The following is a 25,244-nucleotide window of genomic DNA, read 5'->3' on the forward strand; positions in this document are numbered from 1 at the left end:
GTTTGGAAAAGAAGAAAAAAAATAATTATGTACCAACACCATGCATGGTCAGGTCTATTAAAATGTTTAAGCAAAAAATAAAATAAAATAACAATTTCTTTTTGTTAATTGAGTAGGTAAGTCCAAATTAATGTAGTTGAATCTGTTATTTAATCTAGAAAATAAAATTTTCCAGAACTGTAGTTTTTCTTTTTCTTGCAGCGCTTGATCTCTTTACTTTGCTTGGGACGTAAGTTTTGACCAGTTATGATATATGTCTCGTCTATTCCATTATTTTTAGTGTAATTGTTGACAATATATCATGATAGATCATAAAAAAAATGATTTAATTGAAATTTTCATTTTATATATCTAATATAATAAAATATTCAAGATCTTGGAAATCAAGAGGAGATGTTTCCAGCTCTTGTTGGATTACACTTCAACTATTTCTAGTCAGGAGTACAAGAACTGAATAACATGATCATCACCTTTTCCAGTGATTTTTCTTCTTTTCATATCTGCTTTTTCCTCTCTATCTTCAACGAACAGAAGCACAGATCGATTGTTGATTGTACAACCCGGTTACTCCATTTGTGAACTTCTTGTTTCTTCTCCTCTTTGTTACTGCAATAAATCCTTCACCATCACCATTTTTTTCTTTATTTACATCGATTGTTTTTGACTGCTTGTTATCATTCGACTGAGTAACCTGTTCTGTCTTTCCTTCATTTCCATAGAGAATTTCTATGATTGCACTGTCATTTGCAATTGCATCTGAAGAACTTTCAAAACTTTCAAACTTCTTCTCACTGGCTAAAGGCTCGCTTCCAGTATCAACATTATGCTGAACTGAATTCACAATAAAGCTAAAAAGTATCTGCCTTGCAAGTTCTGCCTTCTCAGACTCAGAGCTAGTCTTTCTTGGACTACCATCTTGGACATCATTGCTGGATTCCTTATCTAGTATCTCCTCTTTTGCCCTGCTCTTTTCTAGCAAAGAGTTCAACTCATTTGGATCACTTGAATCTCTATTTCTAGGATTTGTTTGCCAAGCTTTCCTCGGTACGAACTCAGGTGCATGTGGATTCATGCTCCTTGAAGGCATTGTCAGGGGAGTTTGATGTTTCAGCAAAGCTTGTCTCATGCGGTATGCTCTTTTATTTCTATAGAACAGTGGCGATCTAGGCCCACAAGGAACTCTAGCAGCAAGTGGAGATGCCACAGGCTCTGCAAGCATGCTTTGACTAGCTCTTACATCATAAATGCTTGTCATGGCAACTGAGTTTAATGGGTGAACCATGGACAGTGTTCCTGGATTGAATGGTTCAGCTGCAGCTGAAAGCTTACTTCCATTTTTTTCATCTGACTTTTCCTGATTGGATGTAGGAGTCTCATCAAGCTCAGATCCAGATTTTTCTGACTCAGTTCCACTATCATGAATTTCATCTGTTTCACCATCATCTGGCACACTATCAACAACAGAGATATTGTTGCTTTCCTCCTCCATTGATGTCTCATGAGGGACGCTGCATGTTTGAGTTTCAGGATTTTTCTCATTCGTTTCTTCCACTGGTTCCAGTAATGGCTTCAAAACTGTACCAGGCGGTGCAACGGCCACTTCTTTGTAAGATACAGATTTAGAAGCCATAACAGACCGGTTTGCTGGAGAAGATGGCATTTTAGGTAGAGATTTTTCCTGCAGTTTCATGGACTCCTCCACAACACTCATCCCACGTGTTTTTGATTTCTTCGGTGCTGACAACTCAGCTGTAATGGTCCTGGGAATTGCTTTGAGAGCCGGGGAAATGACTTCCCTCCTATAGCTGCTTTCTCTAAAGTTTGTATATTCAGAACCATTTATCTTTAGCTTTGATAGTATCGGTCGCCTACGGCCAGATTTCTTGCCACCAGAAATCCCCAACCTCCCTTTAGAATTGGCATATTGCCATCCTTCATCTGATGCAGTCTCTTCAGCCACTTCAACTGCAATTGTAGGCCTGTATATAGCAACATTATCTTTTTCTTCTGATTTTTCACATTGAACCATGTCCGCATTTATGTCTTCTGTGTTGCCACTGGCCAAAGACACTACATTTTCCGATCTTTCATGGAGTATGGCATCTTCAACTATTTCATCTTGATGGGCTTGAGGGGCTTTATCACTAATCTGCGGTACCTGTCAAATTTTAATAGGAAGATTAGTTGCTATTTTGTTCTCTCTAATTAGTAGATCTATTAGATCAAACTTAAACTTCAGAGAGATGAGAAGATGCTAAATTCAGTGGATAGCACTGACTCTGCTCCAATGGCATCCTTAAGGAACGTAAGATGCAATCTCATGCTCAGCAAAAGCAACAGTCCAAATTTCCAGTTTATAGGGAACTCCAATTGACAGAACTTTAATCCAATGCCAAAAGAAATGTCAAGCTATTGTTTGCCCCTTCTTTTTTTTACTCAATTATGGGCAAAGCAAGATCAACCTGATGTCCTCTTGCCTTTAAGAAAGCAAATTGTATAAAATGCTAATTAGACAGAAGTCTTGATGTCAAACACTAAAGTCAACAAGCCTATTTGGCTATTTGATAGTGGGGATATAAAATTCTTTAGGGAAAAAAAATTAGCAACAGACTAACAGATTTTAACATCAAATTCAATGATGAGTTAAAAAGAAACTACATCTTGGACCGAGTTGTGTTTAAAAGTCCTAATGAAATGACCAATATATACTACCTTCGCACGCCGCTGTTTCTTATGTGAATCGCTTCGTCTAGAATCTTGATCAGGACTGATGTAATCCAAGAGATCTGATACGCTGCAAAAAAAGGTCACAGGTGTTGGTACCCCCAAGCTATAGTTGCAGACCTAAAAACAAGTAATCTGGAGAATACCATATCAATACCTAAGGTGACCTTTGCTTGCAATGGATGCATCTGGCTTTGGAGTTCCATTTCGCGCAGATTCTTGTTGCTCTAGAGCCTTTGATTCAAAATATTCAAGCCATGCAGCAGCATCCTGCGTTAGAAAATGCAGCACCTCAACCAATATTAGATATCACTTTCTCCAACGGATTGACAAGAACAGAAAATCTCGAGTAGACGAAATTGCATGACATCAAAACAAAAGGGCTATCTCCAACCATTAACTAAGTTACCCAGCCCCCTTAAAGTTGGGCAAGAAAAACAGTACAGAGACTGGACAATCAACAGTGAAGGTGAATCTCATGAACTTAGTGATTATAAACACTTGGAAACCAAAGCTGGACACTGGTTCACAAGCCAATAGAGATCATGACCATCCATTTTCTGGTTACCTGCGTACGAAGATCCTCTGGTCCAAGTTTTGCTTGAAGTATCTTTAGTGTAGTTTGCTCATGCTGAACACTGAGGGAATATGCTTCCATTAATGACAGAGCAATGGCTATCGCATGGTAACTTGCAGCTGTCTGTCAGACAAAAAGCAAACAAGTAAACAAAATTTAGCCTTTGTTCCTTCTTACAAAAATGTTTAGCTTAAGAGAATATTAGCATGCCAATATTTTACTCAAAATTTTTGGAAGAGTGACTCAGAGAGAGTAAAAGAGAGAGGAGGGGACCTGTATGTGATCTACTCCTAATAATCTCTGATTGCACTTTAGAGCTTCATGCAGAAATCTAAGAGCAACATGAACATTTCCCATGCCCTCTTCCATCATAGCCACGTTGATGTATGTTGCAGCGGTATTAGGATGAGACAATCCACAAGTAAAATGAAGAAGGAACAAAGCACGGTTCACGTATCTGTCAATAAAAATTAGGACCAATCAACACTGATAGCATATTCAATCAAAAAGTTGCATTTGCCAGAAACAGTTCGTCATGAAATATATAATTACAACATAAGAGTGACAACAGATTTAACAATAAAGTTCATTTGAAGAACTTCTGTTTTTCTGGAATCATTAATCATAGCGTATCTAATTAAGTAATGAAATGCGAAAAGATATTTCCAAATAAAATAAAAAAGTAAATTACAGAAGACCTCTAAGTTTTGGCTTCATGTAAGCTTTTTCTCTTACTTTTCAAAAATTAGTTACTTTAGTCTTTATGATACCATTAGTAAAAAATGTAAGATTTGCAGGAGTAGAGTATTTTAGATGAGACGCGAGAAGTCAATAGAAAGCTAAAGTTTTGGAGAAGTACTCTAGAGTCAGAGGGCTTTAAGTTAAGTAGAACGAAAATAGAATACATGCATTGCAAGTTTAGTAAAGGCCGAATTGGTGATAGGGAATGAGTTAGTTTGGATGGAGTGGTATTGCCCCAAAGTAATCACTTTAAATATCTCGGCTCAATCCTTCAAGTAGATGGGGGATGTGAGGAGGATGTTAGTTATAGGATTAAAGCCGGATGGTTGAAGTGGAGACGTGCCATGGGAGTTTTATGTGATCGCAAGATTCCCAATAAGTTGAAAGGAAAATTTTACCATACAGCCATACAACCGGTAATGTTATATGATAGTGAGTATTAGGCAATAAAGGAATCGTATGTGTCTAAGATAAGAGTTGCAGAGATGAGAATGTTAAGGTGGATGAGTGGCCATACTAGACTAGATAAAGTCCGTAATGAGAGTATTAGAGAAAAAGTACGAATGGTGCTAATGGAGGATAAGTTGAGAGAAGAGAGATTGAGATAGTTTGGTCATATGAAGCGTAGAAATACAGAGGCTCCAGTTAGACAAGTAGAGCATATTGGGTTAGAGGATAGAAATAAAAGAAGAGATAGATCTAAACTGACTTAGAGAAAAGTAGTACAACATGACCTAGAGCATTACACATTTACTATAATTTAACCCAAAATCGTTTAGAGTGGAGAAAGATAATCCATATAGCTAACCCCAATAAATTTTTGGGATAAAGGCTTAGTTGAGTTGAGTTGAATTGAGTTGAGAGGCTAAAGTGAAATATTTCAAAATTTCAAGGACTAAATTCTCATCTAACTAAAAATGACAAGAACTAAATTATAATAAAAATTCATGTCTTATACATCAAGGACTAACGTGTAAAGTTGAGGGGAGAAAATGTATATTAGGACAAAAATCAGTAAAATTTTAGTGATTCGCCCTCCAAAAAAAAAGTTCTGGAGGTGTTCAGTTTTACTTACTTCAAAGCCAACTCAATATGTTGAAGACGATAGTAAAACACAGAGAGATCTCCATAGCTTTTCATTGTATCAGGATGGTCAAGCCCAAGTTCCCTCTCATTAATATCCAAGGCCTTTTGCTGATATATAGTTGCCTAAGAAGTAGAACAAATAAAATAAATTAACTAGCAGTTATATCCTCTATTAGTTCACGGAGATGCCAAAAGGAAAACCAAAATGGGTGGAAACCCACTGATAAACATAGTTGAAGCTTATGATAATTCACATAATTAAAAACATTTAATGTTTTGTTCTGAATTGCATCAATGCTCAGGCATGCAAATACCTATTATATATTACTAACAAACTAACGCTCTGAAGTAACTTCTGATTACTACGTTCAATTCTCGAATAGTCATTCTATAATGAAAGGATATTAAAAACTTGAAATTTTCTGTTGTCCAATCCTACCAATTCAATTCAAATTTTATCCTTCAATTTAACAGATTATTCTAATGATAGAGACAAGTGCCTTTGCAAGAAGACTAAAGCAGATACATAGCCGAGAAGTTTTTATTACCTGATTAAAATCTCCAGTGTGGTAAAGGACTACAGCTAGAAGACTATAAGCACTTGCAGTAGTTCGATGATATGGACCACATACAGCTATCATCTTTGCTAGTGCCTTCAATGCAAGTAGATATATTATGAGAACAATTGGTGTCTAATTTAAACATAGGAATTTTTGTATCCATTGAATGTGTTAACACCTTTGTTCCATAATTAACAGCATCCTCCAGCTTTCCTTTATCAAGAGCCATCTTGGATGACTCCAAGAAATTTCGTCCATCAGCTGAAGAGCATCCTACATGCTGTATACCATATAGCATAAATATTCATTCATATTGAATTTACTAACAGTTCATTAACAACAATATTTTCAGATTGACAGAGGACAAGCTCGAACCTTACACACAGGAACAATGCTGATAATGTCAAATTTCCCGAAGGGGTTCGGGCATTCCATATCATAATCTCTTGGAACCAACTCCAACCCGACCTGGTAAAATAATAATTAGTAAGAACCACATTTCAAATTTATTCAGCAGCCAAAATTTAAAAAGATGATACCTTATGGCAAAGTCCTCGAAGAACAGATAACTTTCTCAAGTGCAGAAATTCATCTTTTAGTGTCCAACCAAATCTTCTAGAAAGAAAAGTTCGTAGCCAACGCAATTTGAGAACATAATCATCCTTCATATTTTGGTCATTATCTTCCATGCCACATGATCCGAGCAAGAAATTTAAGGATGAAGCTATGGCTGCAGATAGGTCTGCTACATTCTCCACAGATGCAATAACTGCTTTCACTATGTGCTTGAAAGCCCTAGTAACCATCTCATGGATGCAAAGTGATTGTATGTGAGGAAGCTTATCTGCCAGTTCAACCTGATTTCAACAAGACCAGAACCAATAAAATTAGAATATTTTACTTAAAACATGTGAAAGTATGAAAATTTTCTATGAAATCACTCTTTTCCAAAAGCATTTTACAACTACAAAATAATTTTTACCTGGCAGTATGCCTTCCAAAGAAATATTTATGACTTGCATGATATGGTTTAAATTAGATGGTTGCTTAAAATGAATTATATATATATACCAAACTAACACACACAGAGAGAATGCTTACCACTCGTCCCAGAGAGCACATCTGCAGTCCCCTTAAATGCATGAAGTCAGTCAGTGTACGGCCATCAACAGGGGAAAGTTCAAGTGAGCCAAAGTCTGTTACCTGATGACGCATGAGATCTAGATGATAAACCATACCCAAAACTATGTAAAATTTATTGAACTAGTCAAGTCAGCATAGAAACAAAATATTACCAGCTTTGGCAAAGCAATTTCATCATAATATCTGTATGCCATTTGGATAAGCTCATCCACTAACTGTTGCAAGAAATAAACTGAAAACAGTCAATCTAAAAGATAAGCAAAAACCTGTTGGTCCCACAAGAAGAACTACAATGATAGAAACAAGCAAAGAATGCATAAGGAAAAGGGAGACTTTCAAAAACCTGCAAATGAAGGCCAGTTCCAGTTTCTTTCAGACGCAAGAATGCTTCTTCAGAAATCAATTCCTTCAATTCATTTTCACTGTAGGACTCCCCATTGCTATGCTGTCCTTCATCAGTTCCCACATTTAGTCTGCAAGGACCAGCTTTAGTTTCTTCCTTCTCTAGGGTGCTATTCATACCTTCTTTTTTATCCCGCTTCTTCAAAAACTTAAATTCCTTTCCAAGACCTTTCACAGCATGTTCAGTCTCGGTATCCTCCTCTGAGTGTTTAGAATCAGTATCTGTTGAAGTTTCCTGCTTTTGCAGATGCTGCAACCAACATGAACCCAATTCCCATCTGATGGACCTTTCAGAAGTAACTGGCATCTCCTCCAACTTGGTCAAACTCTCTTTAATTACTTGTCGAACAAGAAACCTATGCGCTTCTGAATCATCAAAGGAGTGAAGAGGTGACTGACCTCCAGATGATTCCTTGACGCAAGACTTGTGGAGTGGAACCCTTAAACTGCAAAGCATTTTTCACTCCATAAGTCCATAGTGAATTACTAAAGCACTTGTAATCAACAAGAGTAAATTAAGTAAACATCTTACACTCTCAATATGGCAATAAAAAAAGGTTCATGACCTATCCTATTCTATTGGCTCCATAGAAACCTTAATTGCACATGCTTGCTCAACGTTTCATGTTTATGACAATGTGTTATATTACCTCCAATTTTCATTGATATGTACATCAAATTAGGACAGCAAAATAATCTGAAAGTGCACTGTTGATATAAAATCCCCCCTATAGCTGATAAGTGACTGATCACATTCCATCACATTATGGTAACAAGGATCCCAAACAATAGAACCAGAATGTGCTTTCCTTTCATTGGGGATTCCAGTACAAGATTTTAATCCTTTTTTTCCATGAGAGCAGACAGCAACAGCCCTCTTCATTGTGTCCCTGGATATGAAGAATACAAACAAGGCTCATATCCGATAAAAGCCACAAGCTAACTTCCCACACCCTACAGTTCATTCACAATTTTCCTCTTTTTGTGATTGGTATTAGATCTGCCCCATAACCACTCTATCGTTATACCACTTGAAATTGGGGCATCACCTAATATTAATTCCTTTTCGCATTATTTCCTAGCATACAAATCCTATCAACAAGCCATGGCAGGTTTGCTCAACTTTCTAATAGAGAAAGAATTGTATCCTGGTTCAGACCTATTAATGTTAAGAGCATTAGACCCTCCATCTGGTTGATCATTGATTTCAATATCTTGAGCCCTGCAATTTCTCTTCTTCACATCACCAACAACTCTTACTGTTGCAGTGTACCCACAATGTCTCACAATGACAATACCCAGTGAAGAAGTATCCTGTGAAAAATTTATGATATCATTTCAGCACTCTTTGCTTATAATAATTTTGAAATGTATTTAAAATAAATAAACCTTTAAATTTGAACTTATCATTTCTACCATTATGAAAGATCTTCAAATTTCACCCAGTTGAGATGATTTGGCCATGTGCAAGAAACAATAATGGGCTGCACCAGAGAGGGTTGTTGAGTTTCAGTGGAGAGGATGTAGGTTTTGGCAGTAAAAATGATTATGTAATGTGATTTCATAGAAAACAGGTTCTTAAAAAGTTGACCGGCGAGATGGGATTGGCAATGCTAGTACTGGAGAGTTAAGGCATTTCTCTACTAACTTTATTCTTGTTTTTCCCCTTAAGAAGGAAATAGACTTGATTTAGTTAGTTTTATTTCCGAAGACAATAAGAATGCGCCATTTTTATTTCTTAAGACAATAAGAATGTGTTATTTATCTACGCAATTATGTACATACATGAGTTTCAGCACCTGAAAAAGACAAATAGAAATCCAATTACACAAACATGTATATATTTATCTATGCATGTAGGTATTTGTGTATTTATATAGTGAAGTCAAGAATGACTGAATGAGCAAGCAAGAAAGGTGGGGAGGAAGGAAGAAGGAGATAGATTGCAGATGGCTCATGTAATATAGATCAGTAGCTGGAGAGAGAGAACATCAAAAATGGTTGGGAACCTATTCAAAAGAACACAATGCACTACAAGAATTGTTTTGGCAGAGGTGTGGCTTTTCCTGTATATCTCCACTTTTAAACTATTTATTGTCTTCCCATGGATATGTTTCATGTTTGTACTTGCATTTGTGCAAGCAGATGGGCGCTTACAAGACAAATGGGGAGAAGGAAGAATGCACTTACATGAACAACTACACTCTCATCTGCAGTTACCCCTTTAAGCAAATTCCTTTGAGCAACTTCCTTAGCAGAGATACCAGATAATTGATGGCCATCGACTTTTTCTGTAGACTTCAAGCTTGCATCAGCCACATCACGTTTTACAGCAATGGACAAGTCTCCCACACGATCTTCAAACAGTATGGAGCCTGAATTACAATTTACTGTTTCTTTTGCACATATATGGGAATCAATGAGGTGGCGTATTGCTCCAGCAGCTTTGAAAATTGCAACATCAACAAATTGGCTATGAAGCAGAAAGGCCTTTCGGTCTCGTCTCACTCTCTCATCCTCAGTCTTGCATGGTAGGCTAGCCAATATTGCAAAGTCTGTGGCCCATGGTCGAAGATCATATTCATCATTTCTTCCCTGCCCTCCACCATTGCCACCCCAACTCTCATCTTCTGCAGGTAGGGATGGGAAGTTTGATGGAGACTCTGCTACAGGTGGAGGAACAAGCCATGTATTTGCACGAAATCCATAGGGAAGATTACCAAACTGGAAAGGTAAAGTCAATGTGATATCGGACATTTTGCCATGAAAATAATCACATCTGTGGAAATCAACATCATGATGAGTGTCAAAAAGTTACCTTATTGTGTTCTACAAAAGCTTTCATGAGGGAATCATATGCCTGCATTATCACAACACATATATCTATTAGTTACAAACGGAAAAATGAGGCAATTGAATTTAAACAAAACCGGGGGATAAAGTCCTGTGGAAACATCTAGTACACACATTAGCAAAAGCTCGGCTCAGACTTTGCAAAAGATCCACCAGGGAGTGACTCTGAGAAAACTGCTTTCCCACAGTATAGAACCCCTTTGCTGATGCAACCACATGGATTAGTTTCCCATTGCAGATTTTGACCTGCATGCAATTAGTCAAATTGCAACTTCAGTAAACTCAGTTGCTAGAGGAAGAACAAAATCCATAGAAGGTTTTAAGGCTGTAATTTTTCTATTTGCACTTCACCATTAACTTTCCCTCATAAACAAGATACAATGTGGATGTGAAGTGCAAGAAAATTCGTGCACCTGAAATTCAAAATAGTCACCTTGGCGCCTCTGCTCTTCATCCTTACTGTTACACCTCCACAAATCTGCATTCAAAAAACTTTGAAAAGTTAAAAACATAACTTCGACAATTCAAAAGGGAGGAGGAAAACACTAAGCTCTAATTTTTTTGGCAGGAAACCCTCAGTCTTGCTTTTCATGTCTCCTTTCTCTGCATAAATTCTAATCCTCAAGTCAACTAACCCAGCATTACAATTCCACTTCATTTTCTTTCACTTTCCTACATTTTCCCCATAGCCAAACAGAAAAGCAAGCGAAAAAATTGAAACACAAAAAACGACACTTACTGTGGATGGGAGGAGATAGGTGAGAGAAGGAGAAGAATTCATAGAAATCCGAAAGCTTTGGCGTTGGTTGAATAGCCGCCATGTCCATATCCTCCGGCCCCGCCACCGAAACAGACGCCTTACCAGATGGCGATGATGAGGTGTGGAGCCCATTGCCAATAGAACTGGGGTTAGCCTTTTTGAATTTGGATTCTGATGGCGGAGTTGATGGCGATGATCGCTTGGACTTGTTGAACCTGGTGGTGCACGCGACGATGTCCAGAAGCCTCCGGACGTGAGCTACGGCTTGAGCTTCCTCAGCATAGTCCTCTGCCCAACGGTCAGTGGCAGAGATGTAAAATAACTAACAAATATTGGGTATTGTGGAACTATATTACCTTTTTTTCCTAAAAATATGCAATATATGACATCATATTATATTGAATTATTCAATTTTAATTTTTTTCATATATAATATTACATATACAAGGGTATCTAAAACGAGCACAAGAGCAAGGGAATAAGGACAAGTGAAAACGACGAGGCGTTTTCCTTGGAAAATACTAAAAAATTACAAAAGCTTTCATTGATTTTGGGAGAACTTTTGTCGCATGTGCGACCTGCCTGCGTCGCGTGGAATGCATACGTCCCTATTATCAGAGGCGGCAGGGAACTTCAGTCGTAGTTTATGAATTGCTTGCCCCTTCCCTTCTTATATAACTTCGACCTTTTTTCATGAAAAATATTTTTTAAAAAAGTTTTTATAATTTTTTTATTTAAAAATATTAAAAAAAATTAGTTTACGTGAAATTTTTTATAAAAAAAATTAAGTTATTTTTTTAAAAAGCATTTTTTATTTTTTTATTTTTTAAATTATAAAAATTTTATTAAAATATAAATATATTTATATATATATAATAAATATTATTAATTTAATATTATGATTAAATAATAAAAAATATTTAAAAAAATATTTTTTATGAATTGAACGAAGTCTTAATTAGAATTAATTTTCAAGCAAAATTGTAAAATTTTTTAATAATTAGACGGTGGGGTAGTGGGGTTGATGAGATTGAAAGGTCTATATCCATTGTAATTTGTTTATAAGTAAGAGATGTCATAAAAAAAAAAAATGAGAGCTACCACATGGGTGGGTGCATGGATGTTGAATTTTCGGTATAATAACTTCACCTACCTTCAACCATTTTCAGCAAACATGGCTTCAAGGTAGCAATTTCTACTCTGTCATTCAATCTCTGCCCTTTAACCTGGAATATATTAATTAAGATTATTAAAATTTTACGGGAATAACATAATAGAAACTATATATTAAATTTTCTGCTACTCACTTCATGAGATAAAGAATAGTTTGTAAGGTGGCATGTTTCTACTTTCACAGCCAATAGCTTCTTCACATCAAGTATCCTGTCAGTGGAGATACCCTGCAGAAAAATTTCAACAGGTTAGCCAACTAATCGTCATTTTTTTACCAAATTGATGAGATGATGTATTCAAGTTTGGTGGCTTAAAAAAAAAAACTAATGGGTAATTAAAACTAAGTACTCTTCACCTTCAGAACAACTTGTGTATCATATGGAGTGATCACAATGATGTCAAGAAGGCTGGGCGCTACCACTGCAATACACAAAGATGACAGAACAGTGAAGCAAAATGAAAACTAAACACAGTAAATTGGATTTTTGAAGCAGAATAACTATTATTATTACCTTTCTCCTCTTTCTTTTTCTTCTCTGCCTTAGCTTTATTTGACTTGCCTCTTCCCGGCCTTGGGGCCATTTCTTTCTCTCTTTGTTCTTTCTTTTTTTTAATCTGGACCAATTAATTTCAGATACCCTTTTCAAAAACCATTGATAGTAGCAACACTATTGTATTTAAAGAAGGTATTGATGTGGAGGAAGATTATGGAATGTTGGCCAACAAAGAAATTAACCAAAAGAAAGAAAGGTAGGGAAAGAGAATGAGAGGAGGACAAAAGAGAGAAGCTAGCAAGAGGACTTGTTATCAAGAATGAGAGAAGAGAAAGAGAGAGAGAGAGAGAGAGGGAAATCTAGAGAAAAGTTTTCCAAGAGGAAAGAAAAAGAGATAGGATAAGGGTTTTGGGTTGGGTTTACCCCCTTTTGTAGATTTTTAAGCAATTCTGGCCGCTCCTTCTTGCTAAAACGTTGATTGCCCTGCTCCTTCCTCTCTCTCTCTCTCTGGAATGACCGCTAATTAGACAGTCAGTGGCTTAGTGCCTTATATCCCATAAAAGACCAAAGGAAACCCATGCAGCACTCGTAGGACAATGACAAAACTGTCAGTACACCCACAAGGTCACCGTTGATAGATTAACACGTGGCAAGCGATGGTGGGTTGCAAGTTGGAGCTCCATTGTTAGCCCGGCAGTCTTGTTTAATAACATGTGGGAGTCTGCCGTTGGCATTGGCTACCAAAAGTTTTTGGATTTGTGGGTGTGATTAAATGGGAATATGCCAATTTGGCGGCAGGAAAGAAGCTGCCGTGTAAGTTAATTATTCAAAATATTAGTTTTTTTTTTAATGGTTATTCGTGCTTGTATTTATTCCTTTGTTATGTATATATCTTACAATCATTGGAAGGTTATTTATAATCCTAATTAGTCATTAGTTTATTAAGTAATTATTTATGTAGTTAAATTATTTTTAAATGACTGATAAGTAACATAGCTTATAAATATATTTATTATTAAAATTATTAAAAATAATATTTAATAAAATTTTAAAATTAAATAAAAATAATATAATAAAATATTTAATCTAATTAGTTTATAAATATAATATTTATAATATTTATAAATATAATATTTATAAACACTGAAATAAAAAAAAGTTAGTCATCAATTTAATTTTTTAATTTATAAATTTAAAAAATAATAAATAAATAAATTTATTTTTAAAGCTTATAAATTTATATATCATCTTATTCGCTTAAAACAAAGCTGAAATATATTTATGATTAATTTATAAAGGAAATATTTTTTACAAATTATATATAATTAAAATAAAAGTATGCAAAAAGGTCTTGAAATGTGGGGAAGAAAATATCCACACAAATTTGATTTTGGGTCAAGGTGATGTAATTTTGCAACCTCAAATTTTTTTCTAAATAATGTTGGCAGGGCAGCCATTATTAGACCAACATATATATAATAATTCCTTAGTCAAATAAAATAATAAAAATATTAAAAAATAATTGGTTAAATTTCCACAGATTGCAATATTTTACAACCACAAGTAACCCTAATTAATTAATAAAAACATAAACTATGACAATTATATATGAATTCAATTCCTACTCATGCATGTTTTCCCTGCAGCTACTCAAGAAATGGAAGAAAAGAAAAAGTTTAAATTGAAAACTTTGAACAGAATCCTTGTGATAGGATTGAAAATGCAGGCAATTCAACAAGGAAAACTGATGAAGTAGTTGACAATAGAAACAAAATAAACCTCATATTTATATATCTAACACACTTGGCTTAACTAAGCAGAAGAGCCAAGCAATCAGACAACCCAATTCAATTCAAATCTGTACACTACAACCCACCTCTCAGGTGTTTTTGTTGACTCTAATTTACATGAATTGGACTGCTTACTTTAACTAAATTTAAATAATCCTATATTTTTTTTAGTTTTAATTAAAATCCAACTTAAAACTTTAAAGCTTTTTATTTGGGTAATTATCATATGTGTTATTCAACTTATAAGTATTTTTATAAAAGTTATTAAATTTTAAATTTTTTTATAAAATTAACTAAATTTTATTTGATTTTATAAAAGTAATTATGATAAAAAATTAAAAATTTTTAAATAAACTTATTGATCTGTCAATTATTTCATAAATAAGATTATATAACTAGTAATTATTAATTAAAAAAAAGAGAGAAGTTTGACAAACTAATAAATTAAAATAATTTTATTTATAAAGTAATTGATAAGTCAATATATTAATCTAAAAATCTTTAATTTTTAGTCATAACAGAATTACGAACGGTTCTCAGGGGTTTCAATTTGAACCAAAAAAATCATATTGAATTGACAAAAATCATATAGATTATTTTGATACTTTAATTCGGTTCAGAACTGTATCAGAACTAAACCAAAACAGAACTGAGAATCAAATGTTTTCTATATATTTTTAGATGTATTATATACTTTTAATGTAATTATATATATATATATAATTATAAATTAAATATAATTTTATATTATATTTAATTTTTTTATATTTTTTAATATACATTAAATTTCATTATAATTGTATTATATATCATATATATTAATTTATAATTATATAATTAATAAATAATTAAAATATATATTATATATTATTCATATATTATTACAATATATACACTTAATGATTATAAAATTTAGAATAGTTAAAACATATATTATATAATTTAATTTAATTTAAAATTTAAATATTAATTTAAATAAAATTTTTTTAAAAAGATAATTACATAAAATTATTTAAAAAATTAAAAATTAAATCAAAATTATACTTAATTAAATTAAAATAAAAAAGTCGAGAATCATATCAAATTAGATCTAAAATAATGAATAACCAATTCAAATCGAACCAAAATTTCAGCTAAATTCTTGTTTCTAGGCAAACCCTCGACCCAACCGCACGCCCCTGATTGCCCATGCAACGAACAAACGGGGGAGGGCACTGGCTTATGCTTTTGCGCAACAGGTATGATGAAATCCTTTCCGGGAATCCAGAGAGAACAAGAATTTGAGTTCTTGATTAATATAATTTATCCAATCTGCTAATAGGTAAGAATCTGTTTAAAGAGAAAACAGAGCAGATATGATGATACAGTACCTGACATGTTTGGGAATTGTCTAGAGAGGTGGATGACAACCTGACTTTCAGAATGCTCAGTTGAAAGTCGTACTTTGTTGATTGATAAAAAAGGCATCCATCAAGGCTTGGGCCAAACTAACCATGAAAAGAAGGCTCATATCAGTTGGTGAACAAGGTAGCCATGTTTTCAACCAAAATTTGAGAATTACCCAATTGGGAAAATCTGGGAGGATTGAAGATGCCATTAAAATTTTTTCGCGAATGTCCCAGAAAAACACAATTACATACAATTCCATGATCTCAGCCTACGGGAAAAATGGCAGAGTTAGAGATGCACGCACTATATTTGATAAAATGCCTCGCAAAAACTTGGTATCTTGGAATACCATGATCTCCGGCTACTTGCACAATGATAAGATTGACGAAGCCTATGAGTTGTTTGTTGAAATGCCTGAAAGGGACCTTTTCTCATGGACTTTGATGATTACTTGTTACACTCGTAATGGGGAGCTTGAAAAGGCTCAGGAACTACTTGATTCACTTCCTTGTAATTTTAAGAAAGAGGCTGCTTGTTGGAATGCAATGATTGCTGGTTATGCCAAGGAAGGCAGATATGATGAGGCCAAAAGGTTGTTTGATGAAATGCCGATTAAGAATTTAGTTTCATGGAATTCGATGCTAAAAGGTTATACCCAGAATGGAGAAATGCGTTTAGCTTTGCAGTTTTTTAATGAAATGCACGAGCGTAATGTAGTTTCATGGAATTTGATGGTGGATGGGTTTGTTGGACTGGGTGATTTGGATTTTGCTTGGGAGTATTTTAAAAAAATTCCAGAGCCGAATGTTGTTTCTTGGGTTACAATGTTGTCTGGATTTGCGAAAAATGGAAAGATTTTGGAGGCTAGGAAACTCTTTGACCAAATGCCAACTAGAAATGTGGTTTCTTGGAACGCCATGATTTCAGCTTATGTTCTGAACTGCCAAATTGATGAGGCTAGTAAGCTGTTTGACAAGATGCCGGAGAGGGATTCTGTGTCATGGACTGCGATGATTAATGGGCTTGTTCGTGTCGGTAAACTTGACGAAGCAAGGAAGATATTGAACAAAATGCCCTATAAGAACATTGCCGCCCAAACAGCAATGATATCTGGTTATATACAATATAATAAAATGGATGAAGCTAGGAAAATTTTTAATGAGATAGACACCCATGATGTGGTTTCTTGGAACACCATGATTGCAGGCTATACACACTGTCGAAGAATGGATGAAGCAGTCCATTTATTCAAAAAGATGGTCGTTAAGGACATAGTGTCATGTAACATTATGATTACTGCTTATGCTCAAATGGGACAAATGGACAGGGCTCTGAAGATCTTTGAAGAGATGGGGGAGAGGAATTTAGTTTCCTGGAATTCTTTAATTTCCGGTTTCATGTTAAATGGGCTATATTTGAGTGCACTAAGATGGTTTGTGTTGATGCAGCATGATGGAAAGAAACCTGATCAATCGGCTTTTGCTTCTGGACTAAGTTCATGTGCTATTGTTGCTGCTTTACAAGTTGGCAGGCAGCTTCACCATCTTGTTGTCAAGAGTGGTTATCTGAATGATTTGCTCATTTGCAATGCTTTGATCACCATGTATTCTAAATGTGGAAGAATCTCTGAAGCTGAGCATGTGTTCAACGGAATTGATCATACTGATATTGTTTCTTGGAATTCTTTGATTGGTGGGTATGCATTAAATGGATGTGGAAAAGAGGCGCTTCAGCTCTTTCAGGAGATGGCTTTGGAAGGAGTGGTCCCTGATCAAGTCACATTCATTAGTATTTTATCTGCATGTAGTCATGCTGGTCTCACTGACCAGGGTTTAGAATTATTCCAACGCATGACTCAGGTATATGGAATGGAATTATTGGCCGAGCATTATGCTTGCATTGTTGATTTGCTTGGGCGGGCGGGAAGGTTAGATGAGGCTTTTGAGATAGTAAAGGGAATAAAAATTAAGGTAAATGCCGGTGTATGGGGTGCATTGCTAGCTGCTTGCCGGACACATAAGAATTTGGAACTTGGAAAATTAGCTGCTCAGAAGCTTTTGGAATTTGAACCTGACAAGACGTCCAATTATGTGCTCTTGTCAAACATGCATGCGGAGGCAGGTAGATGGAGTGACGTGCAAGAAGTAAGGATATCCATGAAAGATACTAGTACGAGAAAGCAACCAGGCTGCAGTTGGATTGAGTTTAGAAATCAGGTGTATACTTTTCTCTCATCTGATTCAAGTTGGCCTAGAGCAGCAGAGATTCGCAGTGCTCTGCAAACCTTAAGTGCTCAAATGAGAAACATAGTTTGTATGTATGAAAGCTCAATTTGACAATTATGATTATTATTTTTTTCCCACTTACCAAGTCATTAAAGGGCATTGGTGTTTAATCTTCTGATAATGTCTCCCTCAATATGTATATGGTGAATGATTTTTTTAATAGTGAACGTGAACCTAGCTGAAAATAGATTCTGTCATTGACAGTCTCCATCCAAAAACTCAATCCCTTGAAATTTTTGTTATCCAGAGTATCTTCTTCCCCATTTCCTTCTGTTTTCAATCACCTCTCATGGAAGATGCTTTAATATATTATTCTATTGATAAATTACGTGCAAATATATTGGAAAAAAACATATTATCAGAAGAAAAGATGGTAAAATGTCTGTTGCATTCGAAAGCTACAATTGAGCTTTCAACTTTCAGGTCAATTCTAGTTAAAGAATATATATATATATATATATATATATATATATATATATATATATATATATATATATATATATATATATCAGTTCAATTCCTGCTGTGCTGACACTTTAAATAGTAAAAAAAAAAAAGCATCTTATTTTCTTAATAATGATTTTAACAATAATGTTAAACGAAATTCTTAATTTTTAAGTATTTTAAAGGGCAGCCCATATAGAGACAGCAGCCAGTTCTTTTGTGAAAAGCATGAATAGTTTTCTAAAAAAACTTTTTTTGAAATACAGAGTTTCCCGGTTAGATGTGCCAGTTTAACTGAAAAACAAATGTTTCGATTTGTTTCTAAAGTAAAAAATAATGACTTTCTATAATTAAATTATATCAATTTTTTATAATTAAAAGTAACTAATTATTTTAAAAAATATTTATTTATAATAATAAATAAATAATACATATTAAGAAAATTTTAATATCAAAATAAGTTTTTATATAATAGTTTTTAGTTATAAAAGATATGAATAATTTTTTAAATTTTTTGAATTAAAAAATTATTTTATATTATTGATGAGTGAATTTTTTTTTCATAATTTTTCTTATTTTTTATAGAAAATTAAAATATAATTTTTTTATAAAATAAAAAATTAAAAACAGAAAATTATTTTCTTAAAACACCCCAAAATTCTCTTTTTCTAATGAATGAATTAGTGAGAATAAATTAAAATTTGACACCAGATATAACTTAATGACTGAGTGATTATTTTGTAATATAGAAGGCTTATTTTAAAAATATTTACAGAACAATTGTTAATTTTTCAATAATTTTTCTAACCCAATCAATTTATTTTTATTATTATTAATATTTCAGTTATTTATTAATTTATTTAATTATTTATTTTTTCACAATTATTTTTCACTAAATTAAATTATGATAAAATAATAAATTGTGATATAATTATATCTTTCATCTTACACTTTTGTTAAAAAGAAAATGCCGACAAGGGAAGAATGCTGGTCATTACTAATTAGGCAACCATGGATCCCAACAAATTCCGTTATAACGCCACCGCGGTCCACCAACGGTCTCCAAATTCTCACTGCCACAGTGCCATCCAATCTACGCTCAAGCTTCCTAGTCTTCCACTTAACAGTACCGGAAACGGAATCTACCGACAATGCTGGAGCTACCGGAGGTGGAGGCGGCTAGAAGGGCCCAAGAGGAGCACTGCTTAGGCAAGATGATCAAGAAAGATATCATAGCTGATGACCCTAAAGTCATCGACGGGGTCTCTCCCTTGGATTTCGAGTCTTCTCTTGTGGGAAAAAACCCTAATTTCTGCTCTTCGCAAGGGCAAGAACCCCTGGCTCCAGCTTGATTCCCCTCCCTTCCCTTCCTTTTAGTTCATTATGCTGTCAAATACCTAGAAAATTGAGGATATATTACTGAATTTGAATTTGTGTTTTCTGCAAGTGGAAAAAAGATGAGAAACTGTAGGCTTTAGTTGTTAGACTGCTGAGTTTTTGGATTTTCAATTGAAGCTTTTATTTTGTTGCGACACGCAAGTGAAGAAATAATAGGATAGGAGGAGGCTGTGTTTGGTTGTTCAATGATTGTGAACGGATGAAACTGGGAGCTGAGTTGGAAATGTGTTATACATTCTGTCTTTAAAACCATTTCTATCTTAATTTCTTTTAAATAAATAAAAAAAAAGTGAAAGTTCAAAAGTTTTTAATCTGTTCGTCGTCTCATTGAGCAACTTGTATGATTGAGGAAAGGCATTTTTGGTAGCCCGATTGTGTATAATGTTAAAATTTGCTTTACAGGGATGGCTGGTGCTATATATATTAAGGGAGTTGCTGTTACCAAATATAAGAGGTGAGTCATGTTCTGCACTGCCCAGGACCGCAGGTCCTCGCAGCAGCTTTGTTTTGTATGCAAAATGAATTATTTTATGCTGAAGAAATGATATTAAAAAAAACCAATTTATATAGTTAAATGACTTTTGTTTATCCTGATGAGTTTATGCAAAGATTCAAGTAACTGAAATTTGAGTGGCACACTAGTCAATACTTTTTTTGTTTTTTGCCATAAATTTTTTCATTTGATATCATGTTTAAGTTGCTTCTAGAAATAGGAAACTGTAGTTGAAAAAGAAGGTCCTAATTTTTAAACGAATCATAATTTATTTATTTATTTGTTAGCACTAAACAAATGAGAAAGCACACTTACTTCACTAGCTAAAAAGATAAGGAGTAAAATTTGATTTGCCTTTCTTCTTAATTTTCATCATTCCCAAGATACTATAAACATTGAGTATCATACTCAACTCAACTAAGACTTTATCCCAAAAATTTGGGGACGGCTATATAGATTCGCTTTCTCCACTCTAAACGATTTTGGGTTAAATCCTCAGAAATGTGTAATGCTTCCAGGTCATGTTGTACTACTCTCATAAACATTGAGTATCATATCATATCAAAATATTTGAGGTCATTAATAAGATCTTATTTTCAATTAAAGTAACAAGACTGACTGACTTATTGCACGACTATATTTTAATTAACTTTTCAATCAGGTTATGACCGTAATAATGTATGTAATGACAATGTATCTAATTGGTGATTTTTTGTGACTTGATGCATCTCACTTCAGATGAGATATCATTGTTTTACTATAATGATTTCCACTTGCAGAATAATCTTTTACTGTTAATTTTGGTGGAGTATTTTTCATATGTCTGCCGTGAATGACATTGATGAGTGGGCATCCAAATATTCAAAGCTATTCATTGAAGTAAGAATCTGCAGATTATCATGAATTGAACTATTTTATGTTTTTATCCATGCTTTTATTAGATAACTAACTTATTATTTGTATGGGGTTCATGCAAGTAGTGCTATTTGAAATTTTACTTGTAGCAAAGTTAGTTAATTTATTCGTTTATAGTCCAACAAAAGTACACTGGATATTGTTGTATGCTTCTTAAGTTTCTGAGGTTTGGTTTTCAATTGAATTGGGGTTGTATATTTTGATCAAATGCTTAGAATTTATAAACTTATTAAATTATAAGTGAGACCTATTGCACAGTTGCATTTTTCAAGTTAATCATTTTTTTGAGGATCTAATAAAATATGGTGGTCTTGTTTAGAAAAATGAAAATTATGCATAAAGCATCTTTTACACATGGTATAAATGAACAGCAGGATTAAAATCTGGAATATTGCAAATCATATTACTGTTTTGGACTTTACAATGTGTCTGTGAGACCATAAACCTGTAGTGGTGAGGGAGCATGCACTTATCTTTTCAAATAATTTAGCCCCTATTCTACCAGTTAATCAATATGGAATACACTTGCAGCTAGATGATGGACTGGAGCTTTCTTTCACTGGTAAGAGGCGATTTGCTAAAGTCTGTTTGCTCAAAGAAGTAATTTACCATTTGCTAGTCTTCATAAAGTTTCTGCGTTTAACTAACTTCGTAGACATCTTATTGATTTTTCATCACTTGATCTTTATTTTATTCTGTTTTTTGGGTGCAGCCAACTTCTGTGCCTCCAATTTCTGAGCTTGGCCCTAATGCATTATTGGAGCCAATGAAAGTTGATGAATTTAATGAATCCTTACACAAGAAGAAAATTGCAATTAAGGCGCTGTTGCTTGATCAGGTTAAAAACTCAGCTTATTTGCTTTACCATTTCCAAGATAATACAACTTGAAGGTACAAGTGAACGAGGCAGCTATGACAGAGAAAGAAGTCACCATAGGTCAAAGTTTTAAAATGCATAGTAAAGAATCTCTGTTCAGTTTGAAAATATTATGACCGAAAATTGGTAAGAATTGAGGTATGGTATATATTGCGGCATTTAAAGTTTTAGATTTGATCATGTGCATGGGGGGGCAGTGTCTATGAGATTAAGAAGCAATAATAATCTAGATAAAGAAGTTATAACCACATTTGCAGTTCTAGAGGACCCTGAAGTGCCAGGCATTGGTAGGTTGGGATAAAAATTTTTTAGTTGAAGAACTATAGATTGCTGTTTCAAGTATTTGTAGTACACTTGGAAACCATATAGATTAGTGGGCCCATTGTTTCAAATGCTTTAAATATAATGTTCAGTACTGACTCTAACCTGTGTCTATCTTTGCAGAGTTTTATTTCTGATATTGGAAACTGGATTGCAGATGAATTGCTATGCCAAGTTAGTGGTCTTTAACACTAATGCCAAGTGTAGTGTTTTATTAAAGCTCTAACCAGATTCATTGCTCAATGTTTTCCATCAACATTAAAGCTTTGAATTTAAGTACATCCAGGCGTGTTTTATGTAACTTATTTTTGGTGAAACGCTAGGCTCGCTGGATTTCTTATTTTGTTCTTTTAGCTTTTAATTCTTAATTTCGGATCATGATAAAAGGATTTCTTGCTAGTGTATGGAACTTTAAGAGTTTCTAAGGCATAATTTACATTGGAATTGCAGGATTTTGAAGGGATAATATGTTAGTGAAGTGTGTATAAATGGAATGAGATGTGAAACCGGACAAATACCTGTACCAAAATGTAAATAAAATTTATACAATTTTAAAATGTAGACGTACTGGAAATAGATGAAAGTATTGTCTAAGATGGCTTGGTTATGATCACCAAAAGGTAACTGGTGATGTGGTAGCAAGGAGTTGCTTGACCAAAATAATATGGAAAGTAAGTCTTGCTAAAACACTAGATGGGAAGGAACATCATTGTGACATTGCCTACAATAGAGAATGTGGCTGCTAAAGACCACAACTAGATGGGGATTAAGGTTTTGTGCAGTCCATAACTGTTTCTTGAGATATACTATTGTTTTTGCATAACAATATCCTCGTTTTATGAATTGTCTTTCATATCATTGCTTTGTTGCAGTCCAGAATTTATCGACTACAAACTGCTTCCAGCTTGTCCAAAGAAAGCTGTGAACATTAACCAAGTGCATCAAGGAGGTAGGAGAAAAGTGTTCTGCTTCCAATCAAGATTCAAGAGTCATATTGGCAGTTGTAAAAAAAAAAAAAAAATTGTTTATAAAACATGCAATTTTCATGAAGAATAGAAGAAAATATCTGTAGGTTATTCAATATGTGGTTCAAGTTGATGCTAATTGTAGCCACTTTCCTCTTGAATGATTGTTTCATTTTCGATGGGGCAAAATACCAGGAACAGCTAATGGTAAGAAATCTTTCATATGAGAGATCATTTTAATGAAAAAAATTGTTTTTACAGGTCATTGAAAAAGCAATAGAAATTGGGGCATAGAGTAGTCAGTTCCCCAACAGTTGAATTTTTCATTCCCAAGAAAAGAAGCCTGGGAATGCTTTTGTTGATGGTTTGGCTCCTAACGTACAGGATATCTCATATTTTCTTCTCTCTTTCTCTCTATGCACAAACATATTACATTTTGTTTTAAGAGTGGTAAATATTTAATTGTTATCTAACATTGTATCTTAACTCACCATTCTTTCTGTTTTTGCTTCTTAAACACTTTGGATTGAATTGTGTACAAATATTGATGAGTTTTTTTGGTTATGGAAGGGAAGAAAATTGATTTTATCACTGCTAGTGGCAGGGTATGTTATTTTAAAACAGAGCTTATCAGATCATTGTTGTTGCTCTATTGAGTAATTGTCTTCTTTATCTTTTCATATCTCAGTATGTATAAGTACTTAGTTGCCAAAGGAAGAAACATCGTTAGTTGCTTTATTGGTTTATATCTCAGTTTGTTAAAGTACTTAGCTAGCTGGTGAAAAAAAATAGATCCATAGTTTACTTTATGGACTTGTATTTCTGGTTTTAGACAACGGCCTGTGTACCAGAGTTGCAAAAGTTGAGTGGAGGTCAAGCTGTGAAAGCAGCAGGAAAACCGAAAAGACAAATGCCAAACAAAAAAAAGGGTGAGAATGATGATGAAGATGAAGGTGAAGATGATGCCAATGAAGCAGGAAGTGGGGAGGAGGAAGAGGAAGCTACTAGAAAGGCTAAATCACAAAGAGAATTGAAGCCTAGAGGTCATGTCAAGACACGTCCAACAAAACAAAAGTCCAAGTCAAGTGATGACAATGATGAAGAAAATGACAATAATCCTGCTGCTGCTGATGAGGATAATGGTCTTGATGATGATGATGATGATGAAAAAGATCAGAAGAAGAAACCACGCCTAGTGACCAATGATAAACAGGCCAAGGCAAAAAAGGAATCCAACAAGAAGGTCACCAATAACAGTAGAAAGCCAAAGAAGAAAGTGAAGTAGATTTGTGTGTCAAACACAGCCCACATTTTGGAGCCATAGAAAGTTGGGTGTATTGTTTAACAGTTTTTTGGGTAATTACTTCGGGTCAATTCTGTTGAAGACGGTGCCTTTCTTTCCTTGGCAATAATGTTTGGTGTAGTCATGTAATACTTGGGAGGAATAGTATTTTCCTGAAAGAGGTTTCAGCCTTTCAGGCGATGTAAATTAGTAGATTCAATCCAAATAGACTTGTGCGAAAGCCACAGGTATCCCAGTTTTTTAAATTTATTTTCAGCTAGGTTCATGGTTGAGTCATTGATAACAAAACCGGTGAAATCTATCTATGATTTATAAATTACTTTGTAATCATGCCAGCTCCAAAAATGTTAGTGTTGGCTGCTGATCAGAAAATACAAATGCAGCAGCCGCTTCTGGTAACTAGTCAAATAGTCATACTTGGGGCTTTTATATCTGTAACTCCAGTTGGAATTTATCCTCGGGGTATATGTTACAGGTCAACTTTGTTTATGTAGCAGTTGTATTCCTGTCATGCCTTGTCTCTAAAAGGAGGCAAGACTCGTCTTTGTGGG

General features: G+C 34.3%; 2 protein-coding genes and 1 pseudogene across 3 annotated transcripts; 2 read left to right on the top strand and 1 right to left on the bottom strand.

Moving 5' to 3' along the window:
* Positions 1 to 324: 324 nt before the first annotated feature.
* LOC110634851 (protein REDUCED CHLOROPLAST COVERAGE 3) lies at positions 325 to 13,020 on the bottom strand. 2 transcript variants are annotated; one of them, XM_058148611.1, is made up of 23 exons: positions 12,532 to 13,020; positions 12,375 to 12,439; positions 12,154 to 12,246; positions 12,000 to 12,072; positions 10,826 to 11,134; positions 10,500 to 10,564; positions 10,201 to 10,332; positions 10,052 to 10,093; positions 9,424 to 9,957; positions 8,393 to 8,547; positions 7,175 to 7,679; positions 6,984 to 7,046; positions 6,790 to 6,891; positions 6,228 to 6,545; positions 6,064 to 6,156; positions 5,867 to 5,968; positions 5,677 to 5,781; positions 5,118 to 5,251; positions 3,575 to 3,758; positions 3,293 to 3,424; positions 2,882 to 2,994; positions 2,713 to 2,794; positions 325 to 2,158 (listed from the first exon to the last, which is right to left on the bottom strand). In XM_058148611.1, exons 1-23 carry the CDS (start codon positions 12,599 to 12,601, stop codon positions 521 to 523), a joined length of 5,109 nt encoding a protein of 1,702 aa, XP_058004594.1. In that variant the 5' UTR covers positions 12,602 to 13,020; the 3' UTR covers positions 325 to 520. The 2 variants fall into 2 exon arrangements, with proteins under 2 accessions (XP_058004594.1, XP_021639689.2); XM_021783997.2 differs by lacking the exons at positions 12,000 to 12,072; positions 12,154 to 12,246; positions 12,375 to 12,439; positions 12,532 to 13,020 and having other exon boundaries at positions 10,520 to 10,564; positions 10,826 to 11,127.
* Positions 13,021 to 15,422: 2,402 nt separating this feature from the next.
* LOC110634879 (pentatricopeptide repeat-containing protein At4g02750) lies at positions 15,423 to 18,092 on the top strand. The gene has a single exon (XM_058148690.1). It carries the CDS (start codon positions 15,797 to 15,799, stop codon positions 18,026 to 18,028), a length of 2,232 nt encoding a protein of 743 aa, XP_058004673.1. The 5' UTR covers positions 15,423 to 15,796; the 3' UTR covers positions 18,029 to 18,092.
* A 1,315-nt stretch (positions 18,093 to 19,407) lies between these two features.
* Positions 19,408 to 24,938, top strand: LOC110634868 (formamidopyrimidine-DNA glycosylase-like; annotated as a pseudogene).
* The last annotated feature ends 306 nt before the right edge of the window (positions 24,939 to 25,244 follow it).

The sequence above is a fragment of the Hevea brasiliensis genome, chromosome 1 (assembly GCF_030052815.1).
Source record: "Hevea brasiliensis isolate MT/VB/25A 57/8 chromosome 1, ASM3005281v1, whole genome shotgun sequence".
NCBI classification, from domain to species: Eukaryota; Viridiplantae; Streptophyta; class Magnoliopsida; order Malpighiales; family Euphorbiaceae; genus Hevea; species Hevea brasiliensis.